General features: G+C 41.9%; 1 protein-coding gene across 2 annotated transcripts in view; it reads left to right on the top strand.

Moving 5' to 3' along the window:
- dym (dymeclin) overlaps positions 1-22,233 on the top strand; it is an 84,436-nt gene extending 62,203 nt beyond the window's left edge. For both annotated transcript variants that reach the window (XM_018755313.2, XM_018755322.2), the window contains exons 15-17: positions 9,056-9,238; positions 12,737-12,850; positions 20,281-22,233. In XM_018755313.2, coding sequence (XP_018610829.2) covers positions 9,056-9,238; positions 12,737-12,850; positions 20,281-20,430 — 447 coding nt within the window. In that variant the 3' untranslated portion in view covers positions 20,431-22,233. The remainder of the gene's footprint in view (positions 1-9,055; positions 9,239-12,736; positions 12,851-20,280) is intronic.
- Positions 22,234-24,239: the final 2,006 nt, after the last annotated feature.

A 24,239-nucleotide genomic window follows, 5' to 3' on the forward strand; every position in this document is an offset into this window, starting at 1 on the left:
GATTCATCTCGTGAACAGATGACGTAAACTTACAGTATGGATAAATACAGTACTGTAAATGTATTTTCTCTTCCTTATGATTTTCTTAACATTTTCTTTTCTCTAGCTTCCTGTATTGTAAGAATACAGTATATAATATATAACATTCAAAATATGTGTTAATCAACTGTTTATGCTATCGGTAAGGCTTCCGGTCAACAGGCTATAAGAAGTTAAGTTTTTGGGAAGTCAAATATTGTACGCAGATTTTCCACTGCGTGGGGGGTCGGAGCCCCTAACCCCCGCGTTGTCCAAGAGTGAACTGTACTGTCTGTGTAGGAAACCCTTTCCCAATATAGATTACTGTGCTGGTACGTGAATTGGGTTTCATCTGGAGTCACAAGTTAGACGAAGGTTCAACAAACCTGTTGTAAACCTAAGGCTGGATAAGCGCAAGTGTCCATAACCTCAAACATGGTTCTCAAAGGGTCAGAGTCAGCTGAAAACTATAATGATAGAATGCTGTCTGTGGTGGTCAGTCCTTTTCAGTTTTCATCAGATGCTTAGTGTTAGTAAGTAAAATATTCTATTTACTTATTTAGTAAAGGTACCTGTAACTATTGGATGCTAACCAGAAAGGTGAGGTTGGTCAAATCCTTGACTGAAGCATCCTTGATGTTTGAAATAGGTTGCAGTAAAAAGTTGTGTAACTGGGTAAAAAGTATCAAAGTGTAAACTCTCTCAAAGTGTTCCCTGGGAAAATAATGAAGTCCTGATTTGTATGAGAATCGAGCACAAATTAAAAAAAAAAAGACATTTTCTGTAATTACAGGGTTTAGCCAATGCTCCCAGATACAAATAGCTCTGATTTCTGTCGACCACAAGTAGCAGGCATCTGAACTGAGCCTTATTTCGTCCCACTGTCTCGCATTGCCTTTAATGAAGTCAGAGACTCCTCTGCAGCAATGTCAAAAGACATATCAAAGCTCCTGTAATTATGTGGGGAGTGCTCTAATTGAGCTTCCACTTTGATTTACATTGATGACTGCATGGTTTATTTAGTTTGACGTTTTATTATTTATTTACTTTTCAGATGTCATTATCCTTACTGTGCTGCAGTCCTGCCTCTAACGTATTCGTTTGTAATAGAATAGTGCGGAGCCAGTGCGTGATAAAATGAGAGACAAGCGTCCTTGTTATAAAACGGAGAGAGACGTTTCCTTCCTGTACTCTTTCTTAACTGTAAGGGAGCTGTTATTCAACTTATGAATGATATGTTTTTTTCTCTATTTTAAAACCTAGCTATAGTAGTGTTCCGGTGTCTCTCTTTGCACCGTTTCTTGAGGTGGGAGGGAACAAGCACAACACAAAATGATGTATATTCTGCAGTGCATGAAATTTTTTTCCTCAGTGCTGTACCATTGATGGCGCCATGCCTTGTACCCCCAACCCCCCACCTTTCCTCTGTATGGCCCATTTGGAACAACATCCACTGCCACCACGCAGAAAGTGGCGCAGGCACAATGTCTGTTCTTTGCACCTGTTCGTTCGCTGTTGGGATTTTTTAATGCCGTCGATTTGGGGGACAGTCCAGACGGATACAGACACCTAGCTCACAGGACCGTCGGCATCAAACAGCGCAGGTACATAATAACCGCAGGAAAAGGATGAGAATCCGAGGACCCGGTTTGGAACTGTTGAGCGCAGGATGTACAGGTGGTCCCCGACTTACGATGGGGTTACATTTTGTGAAACCCATCGTAAGTGGAAAATATCGTAAGTCGAAAATGCATTTAATACACCTAACCTACTGAGCATCATAGCCTAGCATACGTGCAATGGCCATTACAGGCTTGCCACCTTCATGCTGGGCAATTATCTTGAGTTTCTCCTCAAGAGTAATTGCCCTTCTCTTCTTCTTTCCACCAGTAGCAGGAGACACAGATGGGTGTTTCTGTGACATTATGGATGCACGAAAAACAACCGTGTGGCAGACTGGGGGATGTGGATTGCTACCGCTGCCCAGCATCGCGAAACAGTATCGCACTGCATATCGCTTGCCCAGGGAAAAAAATCAAAATTCAAAGTATGGTTTCTGATGCAAGTCTATCGCCAGCTCGCATCACAAAGTCGAAAAATCGTAAGTCAAACCATCGCTAAGTCAAGGAGCATCTGTATTCTCAAACAAGCCATCACAGTCCCACTGCTCATTCCAGCACATGTAAGGTTGCAGCTCCCATCTTTTTGCTCTCATTTTCAGACCATAAAGAGAACTTCACGGAGCCTCGCTGAGCTTAATTACTAGCCCGCTAGCAGTTTTTGGTGTTTTTTTCGTTGTTAGTCATACGGAAGAATGTCTGATGTTCTCCTAGAAACCACATTTGGGTGCGTACCACCTATCTCTGAACACAGCTACTAAGAATAAATACCTGTACTGTATTTGTAACAGGGGAACTCCAAGATCTTTAGGCTATGTGTCGTGTTCATTGTTTTTTCCCCTTCAGTACTGTGTACCGCATGGAAATGTAGACTACAGTGTCAGTGTTGCTTTGCTTTTGTTTCTCTGATTAGATGAGCGCTGACCTTAGCACCTTATAACCTCTGAAGAACTCTCTTCCCATAGCTTGTGTCCTTCTTGACAAACCCGTATTCCTTTTGCCTTGAACCGGAATGAAAGCAGCACGCTTAACAAATCCGCTCCCTCAGCTAGAACAGGCAACGTTATGTCGTTCTGTGAATGGTTGGTCAATGGCTGCTTTACAGCACATTTTAGATAGTCACGGTGTCTGAGAATTTTTTTGTTTCATCTCCTTATTTATGAACAATAACCTTTGTGCGGTTCACAGGGAGATTTGCTGATAATATAGAATTTGTTCATAGACTTCCCTTTTCAGGGACAATAGTATGGAGCTTGTTCATGGGCAGGTACACCAATGCATTCACAGTCAATTGTTTCGGTCCTGTTTACATACAGTGAGATCTTTCTGCCTTTACTCCATCATCCACAGGCCGCAGTGTGTCTCTGAACAGTAGGTCCAGTAGAAAAGGTGTGCCGCTGTGCTTTCAGTAGCCAGGTGGTAAGCAAGATTCACCTGTACCTGTGTCATAGAAGCACCTTACATTTATTCATTGAGCTGATGCTTTTCTCCAGAGAAACTTGCAGTGTTAAGATACTTACAGTTGTTTAGTCATTCATACAGCTGGTCGATGTGATTTTACTGGAGAAATTTAGGATAAGCACCATACTCAAGGGTACTACAGCTGGAGGTGGGATTTGAACCTGCATCCTTTAGGTCCAAAGACAGCAGCTCTAACCACTCTGTTAGCAGCTGCCACTTTCTGACTCTCAGAAAGACTGAGATGCGATGATATGATTAGAGATGCCCTAAATCTATTGGTGCTGGAAAAAAGTTAAAAACACTCAATCAACCTAATTTCCTGGCCTTTTCTCTTTTTTTTTTTTTTTTTTGAACAGGATACATGGGAAGAAAACAGCCTGCAATTAAAACACAAATTTTCAAATGAAAATGTATAATATAATATATAATGACTGCTTGCTAGTTGTGAGGCATGATTTCAAGGCTCAGAATATTGCTGGTGAATCTTTCTGGGCTCTGAGTTTCTCTTTCAGTGGCCTCAGTTTCTTTGAAGAATCACTTATGCATAATATAATTGCAGTGCAGAAGTGCAGTTTAAGTCAATATACTATGAAACCCCAAGTTTAATATTTGGAGTAACCGAGCAGTTAAAATAGATGTCTTTTTCACTGATAGAGCCACCCAAAATGTGCGGTAAAGTTCAGATTTTATGCCTGTGAACAGCTATACTTGCTCGCCAGTGCTGTATGTGTAGTGTTACAAAGAATAGAAATTCTCCTTCCGACGGATCCTCAATTAAGGACAAGTGGGTGTCTTTGAATGCAGTGAGGAGAAACAGCCAGAGAGCAGGAAATGTATTAACAAAAGGAGAAGAAAAAAGGAGAACCAGACAACGGAGCACTTGAGCAGACAGGAGCAGGAGGAAAACGGGCGTTTCGCACCGGGGGAAACGGGAGCGCTCATTTAATCAGCCTAGTCTGTCTCCCACATGCAGACGTCTAGCTTGCACATTTGCATCTGACCTGAATTCCCTGGTGTGCGTGTTTTTTGTTTTTTTTTTTTTTTTTTTTTTTTTTAAAGACTAATCTTATTGCGGAGCAGTAAAGCTGAGCAAGCTGCGAGGCATGGTGGGAGCCCAGGGCATCAACCCACTTCCCTACCACCCTCCCCCCCCAGCAGCCAGACTAATTATCGCCTCGCACCCAGGAGCCCCCGCCGCCGAGGCTCCTCAACAGCTGATGTCTGCTCGCCCCCCAAGCCCGGCATCGTCTACACTCGCCGCCGTTTCAGGGGACCGCGTTCCTCTCTCCTGGGCCGTGGCGGTTTGGACCCGGGTGGTCTGTTCCCCTGCAGCCGCCGAGTCAGGATGCTTTGGAAGTGTGTGGCGCCAGCCATGCTGACAATACGCCGGCCAGCTGACACAGAGCAGGGCTGCTCCTTCAAAGTGCAGAGCGCGCAGAGGTCACAGGATTACTGCCCTGTAGATACAGAGGCGGTAGGTTATAGGGTTAAATGTAGCGAGTCACGGCCGCTCACAAAAACTAGTTATTAACGAACTTCTGAAAAGGTCAAGTCGTCAGTGTTAGTAGTGTTACCGACTCTAGCGGTTAACAGGATGGTTGTGCATTCTGTTACGAAGAATCAGTCTGGAAATACGGATAAGCCCCCGTCCCAGTTGCAGCTACCGCAAAGTAATTAGATATTCCAGATCTTCACACATGGCACATTTCAAAACCTGTCATGGCTGAAAGCAACAATTGGTTGTCGCCTTTGCAATGTTGTTAATAATAATGGCGACAGACCTTCCCCCCACTCATCTGATATTCTCAGCTGGGGGTGGATGGCTGGTAGGTGATAGATCTGCTCTGAGGTTTATAAAGGTGCCCATGGAAACACAGCTCTGGAATGTCCTGAACTTGGTGCCTGGCGCACACGGCCTCGGTGGTCAGATCGCCAGCGGGCTTATTTCATTATGGCCGTAAGCCTCTTTAACTTGGGTTTCGCAGTCGGCCTCCCTCCCCGTCCATTGAACCTCCGGCTTCTGTCCTGAATGACAGGACGCTGATGTTAGCCGGCATGTAAATCAATATCCAGCCTGGTAACTCTGCGTATATCAGTGGGATTAGAGCATGCAAACAGATTTGCGGAACGGGGGGAGCTTTGGGAAGTTTATGTAACTTCTAAAGCAGTTCAAGTTTCACATTTCATGAGGTTGCCCAGCGCTATAGTTAGCGCTCTAGTCTGAATCCAAGGTGGCAGTAATTGTGCTGTAAATCTGTCATGGCAGCTACTGGAGTTTGATTTTAGGCCAGTGTCCTCCTTGTTTTCCAGAAGCTTATTTTCCACACCGGGCAACTAATGAATGGGTCACAATCAAAAGCACCGTGAGTCCTGCAAAGAGTAAATAAAAGCTGAAATTTTGCTTCCTGATTATTGTGCCTGACCCATGCTGTACACGTTTAGCCCTAATTTCCCACAAAGAGAAGGCAGACTTGTGATGTATTGATAGCCTCTCGTTGACTTGTATTGTTGTCTAAAGCAGTTCCTTTTCAAACAGCCAATTCCCAGGCATAATGGTGTTTGTTTGTTCTCAAACGACCTGCAGAAGTTGGCCAACGTGCATGTGTACGTGTGTCCCAGTGTGTATGCGCGTGTGCGCGCGCGCTCCCGTTTGTCTCTGCTTGTATGCATTTTCACACGTTCCCATGGTTACTCGTCTCAGCGAAACTCTTTAGGCATTCAAGTCTTTATTTTCCAGCTTGTTAAGCCCGTACTGTACGTATGTAATTATTACCAGGTGCAAACACAGACATACCCCGTTGTGTCAAGTTGCTGAATGGTGCAGCTCCGACACCCAGTGCGTTTTCTTATTTCGCTTCCCATTTCCAGCTTCCTAATGACTATAATGGTTACTTCATTTGACCCAACTGACGCTTTCAAGTCTCGATCGCTCAAACTTTCACTTCTCGTTCCTCTTTTCGTAAAGACAATAGCTTGAATCGGCACAGTGGTTTGTATTTATAGTTTTATTTTCTGCCGAAAACATAGCATTTAATTATGGGTCCCTCTTTTTGTGCATAGCAGGTCTTTACCATGATTGTCTCCATAAAAACCAGCTTCTTCAGTTCCACCGATCAAAGCTACGTGCCTTTTTCCTGCATTTTTCATTTGGTGCTTATTCTACTTTGTCCATAATAGTTGGAGTATATAGTATATATACTGTGAGATGAATACTGAGGTCTGTTTATAGACATACCCTCCCTCATTGTCCTGCGTTTTGCTTTTCTGTTTCCACAGTGAGGCATTGCTGTTTGCCCCTTCCATCTGAAAAACCATATAAAACGTGCATTTTTTTTTCCCTCACGGAATCCATTATTCAGTCTTCTTCTGCAAGGTAGTGTGTTTGCTTAGAGAACATAATCTCCCGTGACATATCTTAAATTGTACGTTCAGTGCTTATAGGGACATGGTTATTATGATATGCAACAGTTATCCTGACTTCCAGCCTCCAAACAGCTGATTTTTATGCAGTCTTTTACAGCACTGCGTGTGTGTGTGTGTGTGTGTGTGTGTGTGTGTGTGTGTTGGAAGAGATGTATAGAGGGTGTGTCCTTTAAGGCTTTCATTGAGAAACCTGAGACAAACTTGCCCCTTGGAGCCCTGCAGCTGCCTTGTGAGATGTGTCCCCCCATGTCCGATAAGGGTGAGAATAGGAACAGCGCCGCGGCGCTCTTCTCTCCTTCCGCAGCCCCGCTTGCGCTGTCCAAATCCCCCGTATCTGTTTGTCGCTGTTTGTCGCTGTTTGTCCCACGACCCTCCGCCCATCGGCTTCCTGTTTGTGAACATCCGTCTCTCGGTGTCTCCCTGCCGCGCCTGGCTGGCTCGGTCAGCAGCCTGTGACTCACTGGCGACACTCTCCACAACGCTGCCTTTTGGTCTGACTTGGAACTTTGTGCTAATAGACTGTTGATCGGCGGTTATCCAGCACTGCTGGCGCTGGAGACGTGCTTTTCTGTTGCGCTGTCGGAAAAAAGACGACGAAGGAAGAGGACTTGGCCAAAAGAGGAAATCATCCAGCCCTGTGTAATACCCAGGGGGCCTTTTTCCTCTTCATATGTCATATCCCAAAGGAGACCAGTGGTATTCTCACAAATTCTGATAATTTTATGAATGAAAAGGTCAGTGCCATGTATGAATCATCCATGTTAAATGTTACCCTCACATACATCACATTTACATTTCTTTATTTAGCAGATGCTTTTCTCCGAAGCGACTTCCAATGAACTTTATGTAGTGTTATCAGCCCACACACCTTATTCACCGTGGTGACTTACACTGCTAGATACACTACTTACACTACGGAAACGTGGCTCATGACAGGGGCCACATGCTGTGGAGCGCTTGTTTGTTTTAAAGGTTGGAAATTAGTGAAATTGTGGCTATTGTTCATCCGTTTGAAGGAAAGGGGTATTTTGAAGTTACCGGGACATTTATCATCTAGTCTTTCTGATTGACGCTAGAGGCGGAGAAACAGTTGCCTTCCCCCGGGGTATGACATTGCGTGTAATTTCCCTGCACTGTTGGAGTACCTCACCCAGTGCCTGAAATGTGTGGTACTGTCATGGGAACACAGTGTTGGGGCATGCCGATGCACATCCCTTGCGTGTGGATTGAGGCACCGGGGCAGCGGGTCCGATCGCAGAGCCGAACAGGAAATACACCGGGCATTTCACCTCACGCGTAGTTGGCGACGTCCTGGGTTTCTGCTTCGGATGCGGCGCGCGCCCTCGGGCCGTCTCCGCTAACCCGAGGGAATCCGCAGAGTCCTCCGGGAGCCGATGTGATCGCCGAGGCTGTTCTGCGCCCGTGACGAACGCGGTGCGCTCCCGCCCGCTGACGGACGTCCCATATGCCCCGGCTTCCTGTTTGGCTTCAGCCGAAGGCCGCCGCAGAAAAGGATCGCGTTATTTTTAAGCTTCTCTTTCATTCCGCGGCCTGCTGGAAATTCAGCCGACTGCCTCAAAGCGATCCTGTTTTCCGCCTCGCTTTGAGCTGGAAAAGGAAATGCTGAATGCGGTTCTGGAAAACCCCCTTTTTCCTTCTTACGCAGATAGGTACAGAAGGTGAATGTGACCATTTCGGGTACGAAGTTCATGCATTATTCACTCGTATACCTGTTCCCTGAATTTTGCTATCGTTATTCTTCCTTATTTGGCAGACACCCATGTCTAAGGTGACCTGCAAGTTTAGATAGTCACCTTTACAGCGATCTACCCATTTATACGGTAAGCTTATCTTACCGTATGTATCCAGGGTAGGTACCTTGATAAAGGGCACTACAGCAGGGTTGGATTTAAACTGGGCACTGTCACGTTAGGGCAGTGGCTGTCTGCTGCCCCTTTATTTTAAACAAAATATGCTTTTGTTCAGTGTTTCCGTGCCTCGTTTCTATTTAGGGAAATTACCTAAATGTTTAGTACGTTCGGGTATTCCGGAGGACAGCGTTCCCCCCACATTGCTTTTACTTTGATTGCTTGCGGTGAGCTATTATAACAACGAATTGCCTCGTTAAAATGTCTAAAATGATACATTTACCAATGGATTTCCTCCTTTACAGCGTATGCAGGGTCTAGTCTGGTATGTGGTATTAAAATTGATTTAACAGATCTTCCCAAGGAGCGCCTGTGCTTTCCCAGCACTGTTTGGACTCGCACAACATAGGACAAGGGTGCAAAATGAGAAAATGCACAGTCCCATACCAGGCTTTTGCCAGATAGAGGGCTTCATCTTCACGTAACTCAGTTCAGCTTATTGAATGACATGCAAGTTCCTCGTGTGGTTTAATCAGTTTGATTTTTTTTCCCTACATTTTATACTGAAAACTCCTTGCGGAGGTAGTTGGACACTTTGTGAACAAATGACAGCAGCCCTTGTATGATGTATGACGGCTACTTATGATGTGTTTTTCTCCCTTGTAGGCCCAGGATCTAAATGTGATAGAGGAGGTGATCCGAATGATGCTGGAGATAATCAACTCCTGCCTGTCGAACTCGCTGCACCACAACCCCAACCTGGTCTATGCCCTGCTCTACAAGAGGGAGCTCTTCGAGCAGTTCCGCTCACACCCGTCCTTCCAGGACATCATGCAAAACCTTGACACGGTCAGTCCTTTCTCTGAGGTCTTTTTTTTCCTTCATTTTGGGTCCATGTTGTTTTTATTTGTTGTTTAAGCTGAATTTGGTTTTCATTAGTTGATATTGCCTCCTTTGATCACTTCTTACATTAAACAGACAGTGAAGGTACCAATGCAGTTACATTACACTGAAGTAAATAAGCAAATATTGTGCCTAATTAATGCATCAGTATTTGGTTAGTGCTATAGCGCATACATATCAAAGATCATTTTTAATGCACGCATAATATATGCATGTCTTCTTTTCTAAGCTGCATGAGGCTTTTGTTTTGCAGTTATGAATTGTTTCCTGTGTAAAGAAAGTTATACATTGTACTGCTGCCGCTGATACCCTCCAAGAGAAAAATGTTGTTCGTGTTACTAGTGCGCAAGAAGCTTCTGGAATATGTTTTTGAATGGTGTGTACCATATTATTAAAAATGAACCCTGTATTTCTGAAACTGATACTTTACTATATTGGTAGGAAAGCTTGATGCCCAATGAGAAATCTCTTGTTTAAGGGGAATTTTAATTCTTTGAAACTTTAATGTCTTTTCGAGTATTGGGCTCAGGGGAACTGCTCGTACTCAGAAAACATAAGCAATGCATTTTTTAAACTCTGAACCAACTTAACAGCGTCACGTGTCACATACTCTTTCGTCTTGAGACATCGCCGGAGTGGTTCTGTATAAAACTGGTTTTATTTTTCATTTTATTTTATTATTTTTCCACAGCTATGTACTAATATATACACATGAGCTTTAGAAATAAGTTTTTCCAGCCATTATTTTCAGCTAAAGTAATTTTTCATAGGATACTAGAACAATGCATTGTTAATATTTAACAAACCTTGGACCCAAAAACATTTCTTTTCTATCCACTAGCATTGTTAGTTTTGCTGGAGTCTTGTACGAGAAAGACAGATCAGCAGGAATTTGACGCTATAATTCTGGAATGCTTTTACCGCGTTCTTCGGAGGCTCATTACACCAGAGCTGTCAGCATGACTGATGTCTACCCTCAGTTGCAGTGCTCCATATTAGTGGGAACCCTGGTCCTGTCCAGGATAAACATTGTTGAGGAGCAGGCTAGTATCCTAAAATGGGTCCACAAGGCTATGCAAGGTACTGGAAGATTGAACAAGGAGTTGCACAATGCAGAGAAAAGGGCATTTAATGGTTTTGACCCTAAATCAAAGGTAAAGCCCTCTATACCTATTGCCAAGGGCTCTTCTCCTTTTGGTAGCTGCTTTTTAATTAAAGTTTTTTGACATCTGTTATCCACAGCATATTCTTCCTCAGTTTCAGTATCTCTATTCAGCCACATTGCACTACAGTGAATGTTTAAAGAACTATATAATTTTGTCTTAAAAAAAAAAAAATCCCATATGTTTTTGCTTAGAGTGAGGTTGCCCTCCTTTTCATCATTGGGCTGTCTCTGATCAAACATCTATATTAGAAACTACTCAGGCACATTGTTTTGTTGTGAACCTCAACTCTGAAGGGTACCTCCTTTCCAGTCCTGCAAGTACAGCTTATAACTTGAGGACACAAAAGTAAGAGTGTTGTTCTGATTTCTCATGGTTTTGGAGAGCACAAAGCCATAATGTAATGTTAAAGCTTGTGGTACAGCACTTGCAACCCAAGTGTTCACTTTCTGCAGTCCGGGGGTCTGGTCCTCATAGTTCAACAATAAAAATTTTAAGGTGTATTCATTTAAAACATCAGGAGATTAATTCCACTTTATGTCTCAGAAGTCACTGGGATTTTGGCCACTATGGAATTAGACTATTTATTTCTAATGTTAATCTTCTCATGAAAGCTTTTGTTGCACCTATATCTTTATTTCTGTTTCTGTAAGTACAAAAAATGTCAAATGTTTGCCAAGCAGTACCTTAAATTCTTGCTGTTAGAAGGCCGTAGTGTCATTTTCACAGTCTGGGTTTTCACCTTCCACAGTTACTTCCTTAAGAATCAGAACATGCGAGCTTAAGGAAACAAACATTTTGAAACTTTTGATGACATTCATATAGAAATGGTTGGGCTTAGTCATTTCATAGTCAGTAACAAGTTGAGAGTGAGTTGCAGAGTAATTCTTAGCCGTATTGTGGGAGTTTGGTTCTCACATGGGGACTTTCACAATGACTTCTGAAAGCCACATTGACTGGCAAATTTTGAGATTACCTGTCAGTCTTTCCCCTGCTTAAGTGTTACAAAACATGAGATAATGTACGTAAGTTTTAATTACAGTATACATACCTTGGTATTGTTTTTAACAAAGATGTAGCCCTGACAGCTTGCCTTGTGTCTGTTACTAGTGCATCGCGAACACATACTTGTTTCAGTGAGTATCCTGAAAAGACGTGTCTGCTGCTTATTATGTTGAACCTCTAGCACTTTTGTACTTCTGCTTTCACCACGCCTTTCACTCAGGGAGATCGTTTCTTCAAGGAAACTCTGATGGCATTTAAAAAAAAAAAAAAAAAAAGTTTCCTCTCTGTATAAAAAGCCTTGGTTTTAATTTCATGTTTATAAAGGCTCTATGAGATTGGCAATATTTTATGTAGACATAATACAGGTGCATTTTTTATGCATACTTTTTTTGCTCCCTATTGTCATTATCCCAGTATTATTATTTCCTCATATTCTTCATGTCATATTTTGCTCCTCATTTTTTAAAGAAAGTACACTGATAGTATGTAACTAAAAATTGTATAACCAAGAACCAGTGATACTCTAATCACAAACACACACACACACACACAGACTGAAACTGCTTGTCCTGAGCCGGAGCCTAACCCAGCAACACAGGGCGTAGGGCTGGAGGGGGAGGTGACATACCCAGCACGGGGCACCCCAAGCAGGACTCAACCCCCAGACCCACCAGAGAGCAGGCACAGGCCAAACCCGCTGCGCCACCGTGCCCCCACACTCTATAATGTTTCATAATTTAGATTTTTTTTGAAGTTGAATTAAACTTCAGTACACGTGTACTTGCAAAAGATTTGTTTAAAAAAACCGTTCATACCACAAGTCATATATATTGGGAAGAAAGGTGTTATTTTCTCCCAGTATCTGCAGATAAAGTCTGTGTAATATACCTGCTTTACATATTCATTCATATTGCTTTAAATAAAGGAAAAAAAACTTTTCACACTCGTAGACCTAACTTAGAAAAGGTGTTGTTTTGTCTCACGGTCTCCCCGGGTGATGTCTGCAGAATTTACATGCATTGAGTATCTATTCCTGGTTATTATGTATTGTCCTTACTGTCCACACAATGCCCCAGAATTAGTTTTTACTATCCTATTTTGTTCCTCTCTCATTTTTTTTTATAATTAACACTCTCTGGTGCGTTATTTCATTTGATCTGAAACTGTGTTTCAGTAAAATGTAAAGTAAAGCATGCAAAAGGTTTGCGTTAAAAACCAAAAAATCTGGCCGTGATATGAATTAGAAAATAGTAGTTTTCTCTCACGGTCTCTGCAGGTGATCGGTTTCTTTAGCAGTCGCCTGGAGCAGGCTGGGTCAGACCTGTCGGTGGAACGTGTGCAGGAGGTCATCAAGAAAGGAGCCGTAGCCCTTCCCAAAGACCGTCTTAAGGTGAGTATTCGGGAGGTCTTTCTCTTCCTTCGTAATACTGAATTTCATTTGTTATTTGCAGTGCTGTACCAGAACGCCCTGCCTGTAAGACCACCATGCTCATCAGTGTGCCTTGCAGGCAGAGTGTGTGATCTTCAGTATACAGTGCTGCTTGAAAGTATGTGAACCCTATAGGGATGGCTAATATTCTTTTTAATATTTCAATATTAAAATAAACATAAAATGAATACATGATTATGATTTATACAGCTAATTCTACTTACCTGCTTTGTTTAGCCAATGCAACTTGGGGTTCAGTTATTTTTGCACCTGCACTACTTCTGTTTTTCTACTACACTCATGTTTTACTCTAAACCAACATGTGGAATTTGTAATTATACACATATTGTGTTAGAAAGAAACTACTTATGATTAAATAATTATTTTATGGTAAGACTAAGGGACACAAGGGGTTCACATAGTCTGAAGCAGCCCCGTTCTTTTGTGTCTGCATGTACCCGTCTCTTTTCCTCTGGCTGTCTCTTTGGACAACATTTGTTTCTTAAAGACTGCCGTTTGTTGGACTGTTGTTGAATTCATCATATATTAATGCTGTCAAACTGCTGTTTTCAAATACGACCTAGTCATGCATCGGCACATGAAATTACTGACACGCGACTAGGTCATATTTGAAAAACAATATTCTACTTATCTTTTAGTAAAATTAGATTTTTGTGGCATGAATTGAAAAGTAGTTTTGATTTATGTAATACAACTCAATGAGCAGTTTTGCAAAGAAGAACATATAGTTAATTGCCTTTTCTGTTGTTTGATGCTTACATTCGATTTCAGCATTTTTTGACAGCAGTCATCTGGAAGCTTACTCTAGGTTAATCCATCTTTGACAGTTTATTTTTCTTACGATGTGACCACGCTGGCACAAATGCAGTAGATTTCTGACATGCAGCCAGAAGGTTTTTGCCCTTTGAATAAGCAATGCAACTATTCAAACAAAATAAAGCTCTTCAGTCACTCACTGTGCTAGCAGAGTATTCATTGGCTGCTAGATGTGGGTCATTTATATAACCGAGTAATTCCTGTATCAAAAAATGTGCTTTGATCTTTCATTTTAATTAGCCTGAAAACTGAGATCCTTCAGCAAACAGTCACTAGAAGCTAGACATTGAGTGTAGCTTAAAAAACACATAAATAATGTCATTAAGTGAAATGTACTACTGCTATTAAAAAAATATGCTTGAAATTCTAGATAGGTACACTTCAATTAAGACTTCTAGAGAATTGTGAACTTAAAATATTTACTACAGCCCAGCCTTACACACATTTTCTGAACCGCTCGTCCCATTTGGGGTCGCGGGGAGCCAGAGCCTAACCCGGCAACACAGGGCGTAAGGCCGGAGGGGGAGGGGACACACCCAGGACGGGACGCCAGTCCGTCGCAAGGCACCCCAAGCGGGACTCGAACCCCAGACCCACCGGAGAGCAGGACCCGGTCCAACCCACTGCACCACCCCCAGCCTTACACATATTTCATATGTTATTCAGCCATAGGCAATGGTGAGTACTGTGTGCCGCTCGAAAAAGGCACCATTAGGTGATATGTTGATTGAGGTGAGAACCCACATCCATCGTTCATTTATAGTGCCTGTACTGGAGGTCAAGGGCTGAGGAAGAGAAGGGCTAGTTAAAGGTGACAGCATTTTCATCAGTATTAATTGCCATCCGCAGGCCTCGTGGCTGCCGTTCAGTCCAGCAAATATGAGGCGTTAATGAGATTTCTTAGAGGGCCCAAGCAGTGTAGCTTTCTCATTGGAGCGTGGGATCCAGGAGAGGAATAAATCTACCGTGAGTGCCTTATTACCATTGCATCCTCAGACAGATTGTATTACCCAGAATTCTATTCACGCCACCCTTAAGTAACAGCTAAGTATAAATCAATGACAAAACGTGCATCTCTCGAAATCACAAGTCATAAATCTGCAGTGTTGGCTTAATCACGTGCTTTTGGTCCCCATGTTCACATTCAGACATCCATTTTTTTCCTAAAATAATATCTTTTAATGATGTGCCTTGTCAAATGAATAGCAGTGTTGAATCCAGTGATTATGCTCCTCCTTGTAAACGTCTTTCTGGGTGATTCCATTTGAGGTAGTGTTTCGGGCCACACGTGAAATGTACTGTGAACTGAGAGCACTAGGCCTTTTCAGTATCTGCTGATGCTCTCCTTCCACATTTCCAAATTGCTTCTTCGACACTATATGCGGTAGATCTCTACTTTAAAAATGGACGTCCTGTGCAAGGGCACTTTCCTCTGCCAGGAAAATGGATCAGCGCAAAGAGTCTGCCAGGATGTGTGCTGTTCTTCGCGTTCATTAGCACTAAAGCTTGCTTGGACCTTGTTGGTAATAAGGCTTCTCACCATACTTACCCCCATGTGCTGTGTTCCAGGGTCAAATCTTCATTTGAGCCCTGACAAGTTCACAAGGAGACCTCAGAATACAGAAACTTAACATATTTTAGTAAGATTTGTGTCTTATTAAAATGTGTTGTACATTATGGCCGGCGGCACGGTGGCACAGCGAGTAGCGCTGCTTTCTCACAGCACCTGGGTGGTGCGAGAGGACATGGGTTTGATCCCCGCTCAGTCTGTGTGGAGTTTGCATGTTCTCTCTGTGTCTGTGTGGGTTTCCTCCAGGTGCTCTGGTTTCCTCCCACAGTCCAAAGACATGCTGTTCAGGTTCCCCCTTAGTGTGTGAGTGTCACGGAGTGAGTGTGTTTCACTGATTCATGCATGGATGAGTAACCCCTTGTAAGTAGTGTATCTAGCAGTGTAAGTCATTGCGGTGAATAAGGTGTCTGGGCTCATAACACTACATAGTATCTGTTGTAAGTTGCTTTGGACAAAAGCGTCTGCTAAGTGAATAAATGTAAATGTCTTTTTTGCCACAGAAACCATTGCTGTTTAAAAGAATTGTATAATGCACGTGAATTATTCTTTTTCCCCCCCCCCCCCCTCAAAAGTCTCAAACAGTACTCATGGAAAACTTTAATAAAATTATTTATTTTCATTTATGAAGATCTTAATGCTCTTGGTTTGAATCTGACACTGATTCCCACCATTTGATCTGTGACTACTCAGTTGGCATGTTAAGTTTCTTCCAGAAGTAGCCTTAAAGATTTTTTTTTTTTTTTTAAAACAACTAGCCGCTTGAAGCTAGCCTGCTTTTGATCGTTGTGTATGAATAAAAAGTAGAGAAAAAAGCTGTGATCGGCAGCTGATTTGCCAGAGTGAGCTTAGCTGCAGGGATGCAGGATGTGTCTGTCTGTTGTGGGGAAAATGGGTCAATCATGCAGTTGCTCTATTTATCCATGACAATAATCACTTTGTTCTTTTTTTTTATTTTTTTTATTTCGGAAGGGGGATAAAAACAGAATATTTAGCTAAGTTTAAAAAAATAAATAAAAACATCCAATGAGGTTAAGCAACTTCATTACATTTCAGTTGTTTCCCTCCCTATTACTGTTAATGACGATATCTCCTCCTGGCTGTTCCACCCTTAGAGCTAGAATAAATATCTACAGATACATATAATAAATTCTATATTTACTTGATGCTTTTTTCTAAAGTGAAATACAATGTTCAACTACTTACAATTATGTACCCATTTGTACAGTTGGGTAAATTTACTGGAGCTATTTTATGGCATCTTGCTGAAGAGTACTGCAGCTCAAGGTGGGATTCAAACCTGCGACCTTTGGGTTCAAAGCCAGCACCTCTAACCATTATGCTGCTAGCTGTCCCAAGACAGACTTTGCTTGTGTTTTTGGGAAGCCCAGCGGCTGAACCCAGAGTGTCCCTGTTCTATCTGCGATTCATCTTCCCACAGCCGAAAACAGCAGCGCTATCCGTGTCTGGTCAGCGTGGGCTCTGAAGCCCCCCGCTTTTGTTTTCCCAGCATCATCGGAAAACGGGCCCGTGCTGCGGCCCTAGCTATCGCGCTCGGGTGCTTTCGGCAGCACTGTCTCTGGAATGTATGATCTGGCCAGCACTGCTCTTGTTCTGAGGTGATAAGCGATAGACAGACTGGCTCCTTGAGAGCGGAGCCAGCTTCCACAGACAGGACCCCCTGAAACCGGCAGACCGTCCCCTCCCAGACTGTAACCTCCCGACAATTAGCTTTTTCTACTTTGGTCGGGAAGGCTGTTGTTTTTCTGGACGAATAGATTGTGGGGCGACCGCGCCGCGTGTCCCAGGCCAAGACCGCCGCACCGGCCTCAGTGTTTTGATAAGAGGAATAATAACCAATCATGACGGCCTCTGATCCCTGGCCTATTTATTCTCCTTCACCTCAGATATGTTGCCTTTTCTTTTTTTTTTTTTTTTGCGTGTTTTTGTTTTCCCTCCGCTTGCAGGGCTCCTTAGGCCCGGACCTCCATTTTGAATTACGGCCTTAAAACCACACACCTCAAATTAGAGGCCAGGAACGGGGTTGGATCTCTTGGCGTCTCCAAGGTTTCCATTAACCCTACGCTTCCCATCTTTATGAGAAATGAGGAGTTTATAGAAGAGCACAAACCCTATACTTTCTACAGAGTCTGTTTAAGTGCATAGATGTCAGCGTTAGACTCTAATTCAAGGTTTCAGTGACTTTGACCTGGTCTGAGTTCTGCATTACAAGTTCTCTGTCTCTATTGAGTTTGGACTGAGTCTACGTCTCCTTTTAGAACAGGATAAAGCGGAAAAAACTAAAAGGGCTTTAAAGTCCAGAAGTATTTTCAAAACTTAATGCAGTTTTGAACTCAAAATCACTGTGATTTCTCAAGATATCGAAAAGCTCAATTGAAAACTGCCCTTTGTTTTAAAATGGGAAAAGTCCAAATGAATTCCAGCAAGATGTACAGTGTTCGTTAAAGATAAGCTACAAATACGGCTTGCAAATAATACAAGAAATAGTTTGCGTGCTTACATACCTAGGTAAGGTTCATGTCAAACTGCTGGTAAAGTGATGAGAAGAATATTAGGGACAATGACAACATTACTAGCATGTCTGCTTGTTTAATCTGAGAAGCTTTATTTTACGCAGATGTGAGGTTTTGCTGCTTACAGTTCAGGTAGAATACCGCATTGCCTAATTCCTCCGCTACGAGCACAGAGAGATTCATGTCTTTTTCACTGTTAGTTCCTTTACGGATTTGTAAGTGTACGATTCCTGATGTGTAACATTTTGTTTATCTCTTGAAGATGGGATTCTGCACAAAGAAGGTGTTCTAAACAGAATTTAAACTCATATGTTAGTTATGTCCAGAACATCTAATTTATTTGTAGGGGTTTTATGTGGTTAAAATGTTCTGGGATGCTACATTTGCCTGAAATTGCATGTGAGAACCTGTTATCGTTTTGCAGATAAAAGAGACAGATTTTTTTTAAAAAAAATTCCTTATCGTTGTTCTGCAAAATACGTATTATGTTACAGTAATGCACTACAAAACAGTTGTGTTGCTTTCTCACAGCCTTAAAGCTTTATTTGAAATGTTGCCATGTTTTTGCGAATCAATTATCATTTAAGTTCCAGCAGTTTCCTTTTAGACGGATCTGGATACTTGTTCTCAAGGGAGTTTCTTCCTCTTCTCGGTATTTTCAAGATGCATAATTAGGTACCGTACTTGCCAACCGTTGGTGAGTGTTGGGATTTACCACTTAGTTTACCGTTGTCTGTTTCTGCTTTAACTCTAGTGGTGTTGCTGTGGAGCGAAGTAGAAAGAAGAAGCTGTTTGTCTTATTTTTAGAATGCCAAGCTCTATGCGAAGCAGACCCTGGACAGAGTGAACTGTGGAAATATGACAAGATGTTTCTGTATTATTGATGGAGTCGGGCATCTTCCCCCTGTCCGTCTGCCTGCTGCCAGGCTGCACGCTGGGGCGATGTGGGCCAACCAGCCGGTTATGAATAATAGAGAAGGCCTATGTTGCGTCTTGTGGATCTCCCTGGAACGCAAGTCCCTCGCTAAGCATGCCGCAATTATGGCAACATGTGGCGGGCAGCACAAACGCAGCCTTCTCCATTTCACACAGCCGTCTGTGAAAATGGAGCAAAGGATGCTGCGTTGTCCCCCGGCCTTCTCCTTTAACAGTTCCTACCTCCTCTGAAACCACTCTTGGAAGTAGCTTCGGGAATTTGGGTTCTTTTTAAAAATTTATTTTGGACGGCTGTTTGGGCTGAGATGTGGCGTTACGTGGCTTTAGCTTTTCTTTAAACTGAGTGTAGGAGCATATTATGAATATTTAAAGTTGTCGGCAGCCAGCTGACAGGAGAGGGAGATGATTTACAAAGAGATGTTGGCAGTGGCCGTTATTTTCGCTCTTAATTAACAGCAGAGCTCTTCTGACACATTGCACATGGGTCCAGAGGACTGAGCAGCGGCTCTCCTGAAGTCGGTATCAGCTAAAATCAAGGTGGCTTACCTTACTGAAATTGATGACAGAATGGTGTCTCCGAGTATCTAAGCTTCTCGCCATTTCACTGATTGAATGAGCCTCCAGCTGAATGCACAAGGTATCCAGTGTCCTCGGTAGATGAAGAAATTTTCTATTCGCTTAAAGGTTGCGTTTCAACCCTGAAGGTCCAAAAGAATCCGCTCCATGCCTTACACTGAGGTTTGATTCTGCTTTACTGGGAAGGTAAACACCTTCATTTCAGAGTTAGATATTATCAGATGTTCTCGTACTCAAGATGTACAGCAACAAATGCCTTGAAAATGTTTCTTTGATATTCACTGTATCTCTCTTTGAAAGCGTCTGTCTGTTCTGAGCGTAGAGTGTAAGCATTTATTAATAATGAAGGAGTTGCTTGCTTTGATTCTCTCATGTGATACACCAGAATCATACGGTTCTGCCTTCTGACATTTGCCTGACATGCACACCGGGTGCATCATCAAGAATATATAAACAATTGACAAGTACCAGAGGCACATGTACACCTTGCTGTCAGTGCAACTTCACAGAAAATTCATAATTTAGCAGGTTACTTGTTTCCTTTAAGATACTTGTGTTCATATGTACATTTGCCATCATACAGTCCCCATGTGCTGGAGCACTTGTGTTGGTATAGCTCATGTTGGCACAAATAAAAATGTAAGACAACCAAATGGTTTGTCACAGCAGGTGATGAGTAGTGTAGTGGTTAAAGAACTGACTTTGTGAGCAAGATGATGAAGCCAGTTCCTAAAATATGCCCTGAACTTCAGCAAAATAGTGCTACTGAACACTGAGTTCTAAATACATTGTAGTGTGTCATAGTAGGTTATATTTGCTTTGTTGCCTGAATGAATGAATGAAAACAAATGAATGAACAAATGGTTTCTGAAGCATGTCTTTTCCATGGCATTGATCTCAAAATATCTGAATCTTTTTTTTTCTTCTTCAATCTCATGCAGAAATTTCCAGAGCTGAAGTTTAAGTATGTGGAAGAGGATCAGCCTGAAGATTTCTTCATCCCATATGTTTGGTCTCTAGTCTTCAACACAGGAGTAGGCCTACACTGGAGCCCACAAGGCATTGAGCTCTTCAGCATGGACTCCAGCTGAGTGCTTGTGTGAACTGTGTGTGTGTGTGTGTGTGTGTGTGTGTGTGTGTGTGTGTGTGTGTGCGCGTGCACGTGTATGGGGTGATATGGTCAGCTGTCCACTTGTAGGACATCTGAGGTGTGTGCATACGTGTGTGCTTTCCTGTGGAAACGCCTGATCCTCCGCTAAAAGAAGTGGGTTTGGGGCTTTCCTCTTTCGTTTTTGCTGTGTCCACTCGAAAAATTATTATTGCATGCAGCCTTTCCAGCCCAAGCTCAAGGCTCCCTGTGCAGTTGTGCTGAGCAGAGAGGTACAGTTACTGCAGAAGGCTAAGAGGGATGCTTTACAACCCCACCATTTCACAGGCTCCACTCATTCTTTGGCATAAAATTTTTACCTCCTGCTTGTGGCAAATGTCCTCATAAACTCAAGAAACTGAAATTGTACTTATATTGATCTGACAGATTTCTTTCTGAGGTACTGAAAGGCACTTAAAACAAACAAAGGAAATGCGAGCGAAACCGTTGTACCAGGCAGATGGTTATTTCACAAGGGTAGCATGCTGTTTTCAGCCTTCGTTTTCAATTATCGGCAAGCTGTTGTAACCGGAGAACAGTCGCAAAAAATGCTTTTTCTTTAGTGAAGTGCTGGTTTTAATGGTAAAGTAACCTGATAAGCTTATTGTTATTGCAGAGGGACCTTTTGGAACTAGAAGGCTTGTAAAAGTCCAATTAACCCAGGCTTATGATGTGAACAGTGGTACTTTTTACATGGTTTTAGTTCATTTTCATTGAAAGATTGTGAAGTATAACCTCTGAAGAAATGGTCATCATTCTAGCAAGGGCAAAAGTGTACCGTGAGAACACAGATCAAGATCAGGTTTTCATATCTTTTTTTTTCTATTCATTGATTATGCCTACTGTGTAGATCGTCTTTGCAGAGAAGTTACAAAAAGGAAAAAATAAGTCTACAAAATGGGGAATAGAGTTTTATTTCAAGTTTGACCTATACGTTCAACCTTCACATGAACCAGATACACTATGGATCGAGGAGTGCATGTATAGTATCCTACAGGACATTGCACATAGCATGTGTGGTGCAGCATCCCCAAAATTACACTGAAAGAATGAGGAATGCTGAGATGGTGTGTTTTTGATTTTTGCTGATTTTTTTATGTTCTCTTTTTGCATTGAATTAAAAAGGGTAATTTATTCATGTCTTTTGAAGGTACAGGACACGACATGCATTGCTATGTAATGTTGGATAAAGGTGCTGCAAGGGTAAGGGGAGGTCCAGTTTGTTACATGAAGTATCTTTGCTGATACTGACGCAAAAACATCACTGTTACACAGGAGAGACAACCCTCACAATTTACATGCAGTAAACAATGTAGTTTTTATGTGCTGTAAAACACTTTATTTATTTTCATTTAAAGCTCATTGCAGCTAAAAAAATTCTAGAAATAAATAGGATTTACTGTTTCTCCCTTGTGGGGGAAATAGCTCTGGCGTGTTACTTTGAGCAAAGTTAAAACAAACAATATTTTATCAAATGAGGCCAGGGTGATATTTATAATCATTTGAAGATGCCTTACTCATGTCTTCCTTCTAATTACTGTGTATCAAGGATTTAAATCTTTGTAAAATATCAATAAAATGAACCAATATTAAGAAAGTTATAATTGTCCTATTATTATATGGTTATTATTATTATTATTTTTATTATTACTGAGTCTATGGAGAACAGTACAAGCAGTCCCCGGGACTTACGTACAACCCGTAGTTTCAAACCACCCCCTGTAAAGCCTATTATATTAAAAATTCAAGTTAAAAGTTACTATGATTCGTAATAACAAACAGGCGCGCTATACTGTAGTAGCGTTTATTGTTATCTTTCTACGTCTCTCTGTTATAATTACTGTAGTTCCATTTATTTTTTTCATTATTATTATTACTGTGGTAAAGATGTTTTAGTGTATCTGGAAGTGTTTCTTTAATGTTTTTTATGCATAGAAAGGTACACGATATACTATACGCTAAGACAAACATTTGACTAACTGGCGTTAGATACGAACCCTAACCTAAGTGTTCCGATTTACATACAAATCCAATTTAAAGACAGGCTGAGGAATGGAACTCGTTCGTAAACCGGGGGCTGCCTGTAGATATATTCTTGTTTGAAACTCCTAGAAAAATATGCTTTTGTGGTGCTTGATTGACTCAAATTATGTGCATATGTTTAATTTACATCTCTGTTGTTATGTTGCCATTCACTAGAGCTAATCAAAATGATTTGTGATCCAATTTTTGAGATGCGTATTGCCCGGCTGACGTTACTGTACGTTTAAAAGTGAAAGACAATTTGGTAAAAAAGTAGAGTGTAACAGGGCTGTTCAAACCAAAACCAGACAGTTGGTGGAACTGGACAGTATGTGAACAGAGTGGCACTAAAGGACTTAATTTGAGCTTGTGATTGCAGTTTGCCCTTGAATTTTTCTGAAGCTCGTGTGTCTGTTGCAATGGGGTTGCTTGTACACATTTCTTATTCCTGTTCCCTGTATCGAAGCCACTGTTAAGACCCCATTCCCTGCGTGAAACAGTTTTGCTCCAATCTAGTATAAAATGAGCACATGACAAGGTTGTTTCCAGCTGTTTTTTCCCGATATTTTGTTAAGTTTTTCTATGCTCAGCTGTCGGCCGATTCGAAACGGATTTTCACAGTTGGAATGGGGTGCATTCTGGTTCTCTTGTGATCGCTGTAGGCAAAAGGATCTGAGAGACAGAGTACTTGGAGAGCTGGGGGGATGTACAAGAGGTGTAGAATGCAGTGCAGGCTTCATCGAGTCCAGGGCATAATTAAATTCCATGCTGACTAGCACCTGTGGCCAAATTTTTCACTGGAACGGCATGAATGATAAGTACAAGCTAGCGGCAAGGTCGCTTTGTTACTGCGGAAATATTTTTCATCCGTTTTAAAATCCTAAATGTTCCGCTTTGTGCAATATTAGATGTACTCAAAAATTAGTCTCTACATGTGTTTCACTTACACCTATACCTTTTGCTAGTAGCTCTGATAACTATTGATGTACATAGAATGATATATTAGTATTTAAATCTCTGCCAAGTTAGGGTTCATGAAGAAGCTAAATATTTTGCGGAAACTTTTCTGTATACCAATTTACTGAATAACATGTAATCCAAAGAGGTTTACTCATAATTTTACTCCATTAGCTGCATTCTAATTACTCAGTTGCTTCTTAAGCACAAGTACTCTAAGGTATAATACATCAGTCTTTTATCATAATTCCTTTCCTCTTCTTCAAGTAAATAGACTGCTAGAACATTATTTATTATGATACTTCTTAGACCTGTTTAAAGGCTGCTGGTATAACCAGTGATTGGGTCAGTGACATACAGGCAGTTTTATGGTTTAGAAGATGTGTTGGTCTACGTAAAATAGAGAGTTGAGTGAGTGCCTCCGGCTTAACATTGTGTGAGTAACGTGCAAGGGCCGGTCAGACGTTCACCAGTGTCCGGATGTCCATGCTGTGGGCGGTGCACCAATATTGCATCGTAAAATAAATCATGTATATTGAAGGGTGGCATACCTCAGCACAACTGGCAGACACAGTCAGTCAGAAACAAGCAAACCCGGTCAAGGTGGTTAGAAATCCTGAGTTGTCCAGAAATGGGTATCTTTACACCCCAGGAGAAAAACTGCTGTCATATCTTTTCGGCGTGGTCCTTAACCTGTATTGCTTTAATATCTTGATTTATAATCATAATATTTGAAACCAGTTCCCTGTATTCAGGGATCTAGATAAATAAGCA

Source organism: Scleropages formosus, chromosome 6, assembly GCF_900964775.1.
Source record: "Scleropages formosus chromosome 6, fSclFor1.1, whole genome shotgun sequence".
NCBI classification, from domain to species: Eukaryota; Metazoa; Chordata; class Actinopteri; order Osteoglossiformes; family Osteoglossidae; genus Scleropages; species Scleropages formosus.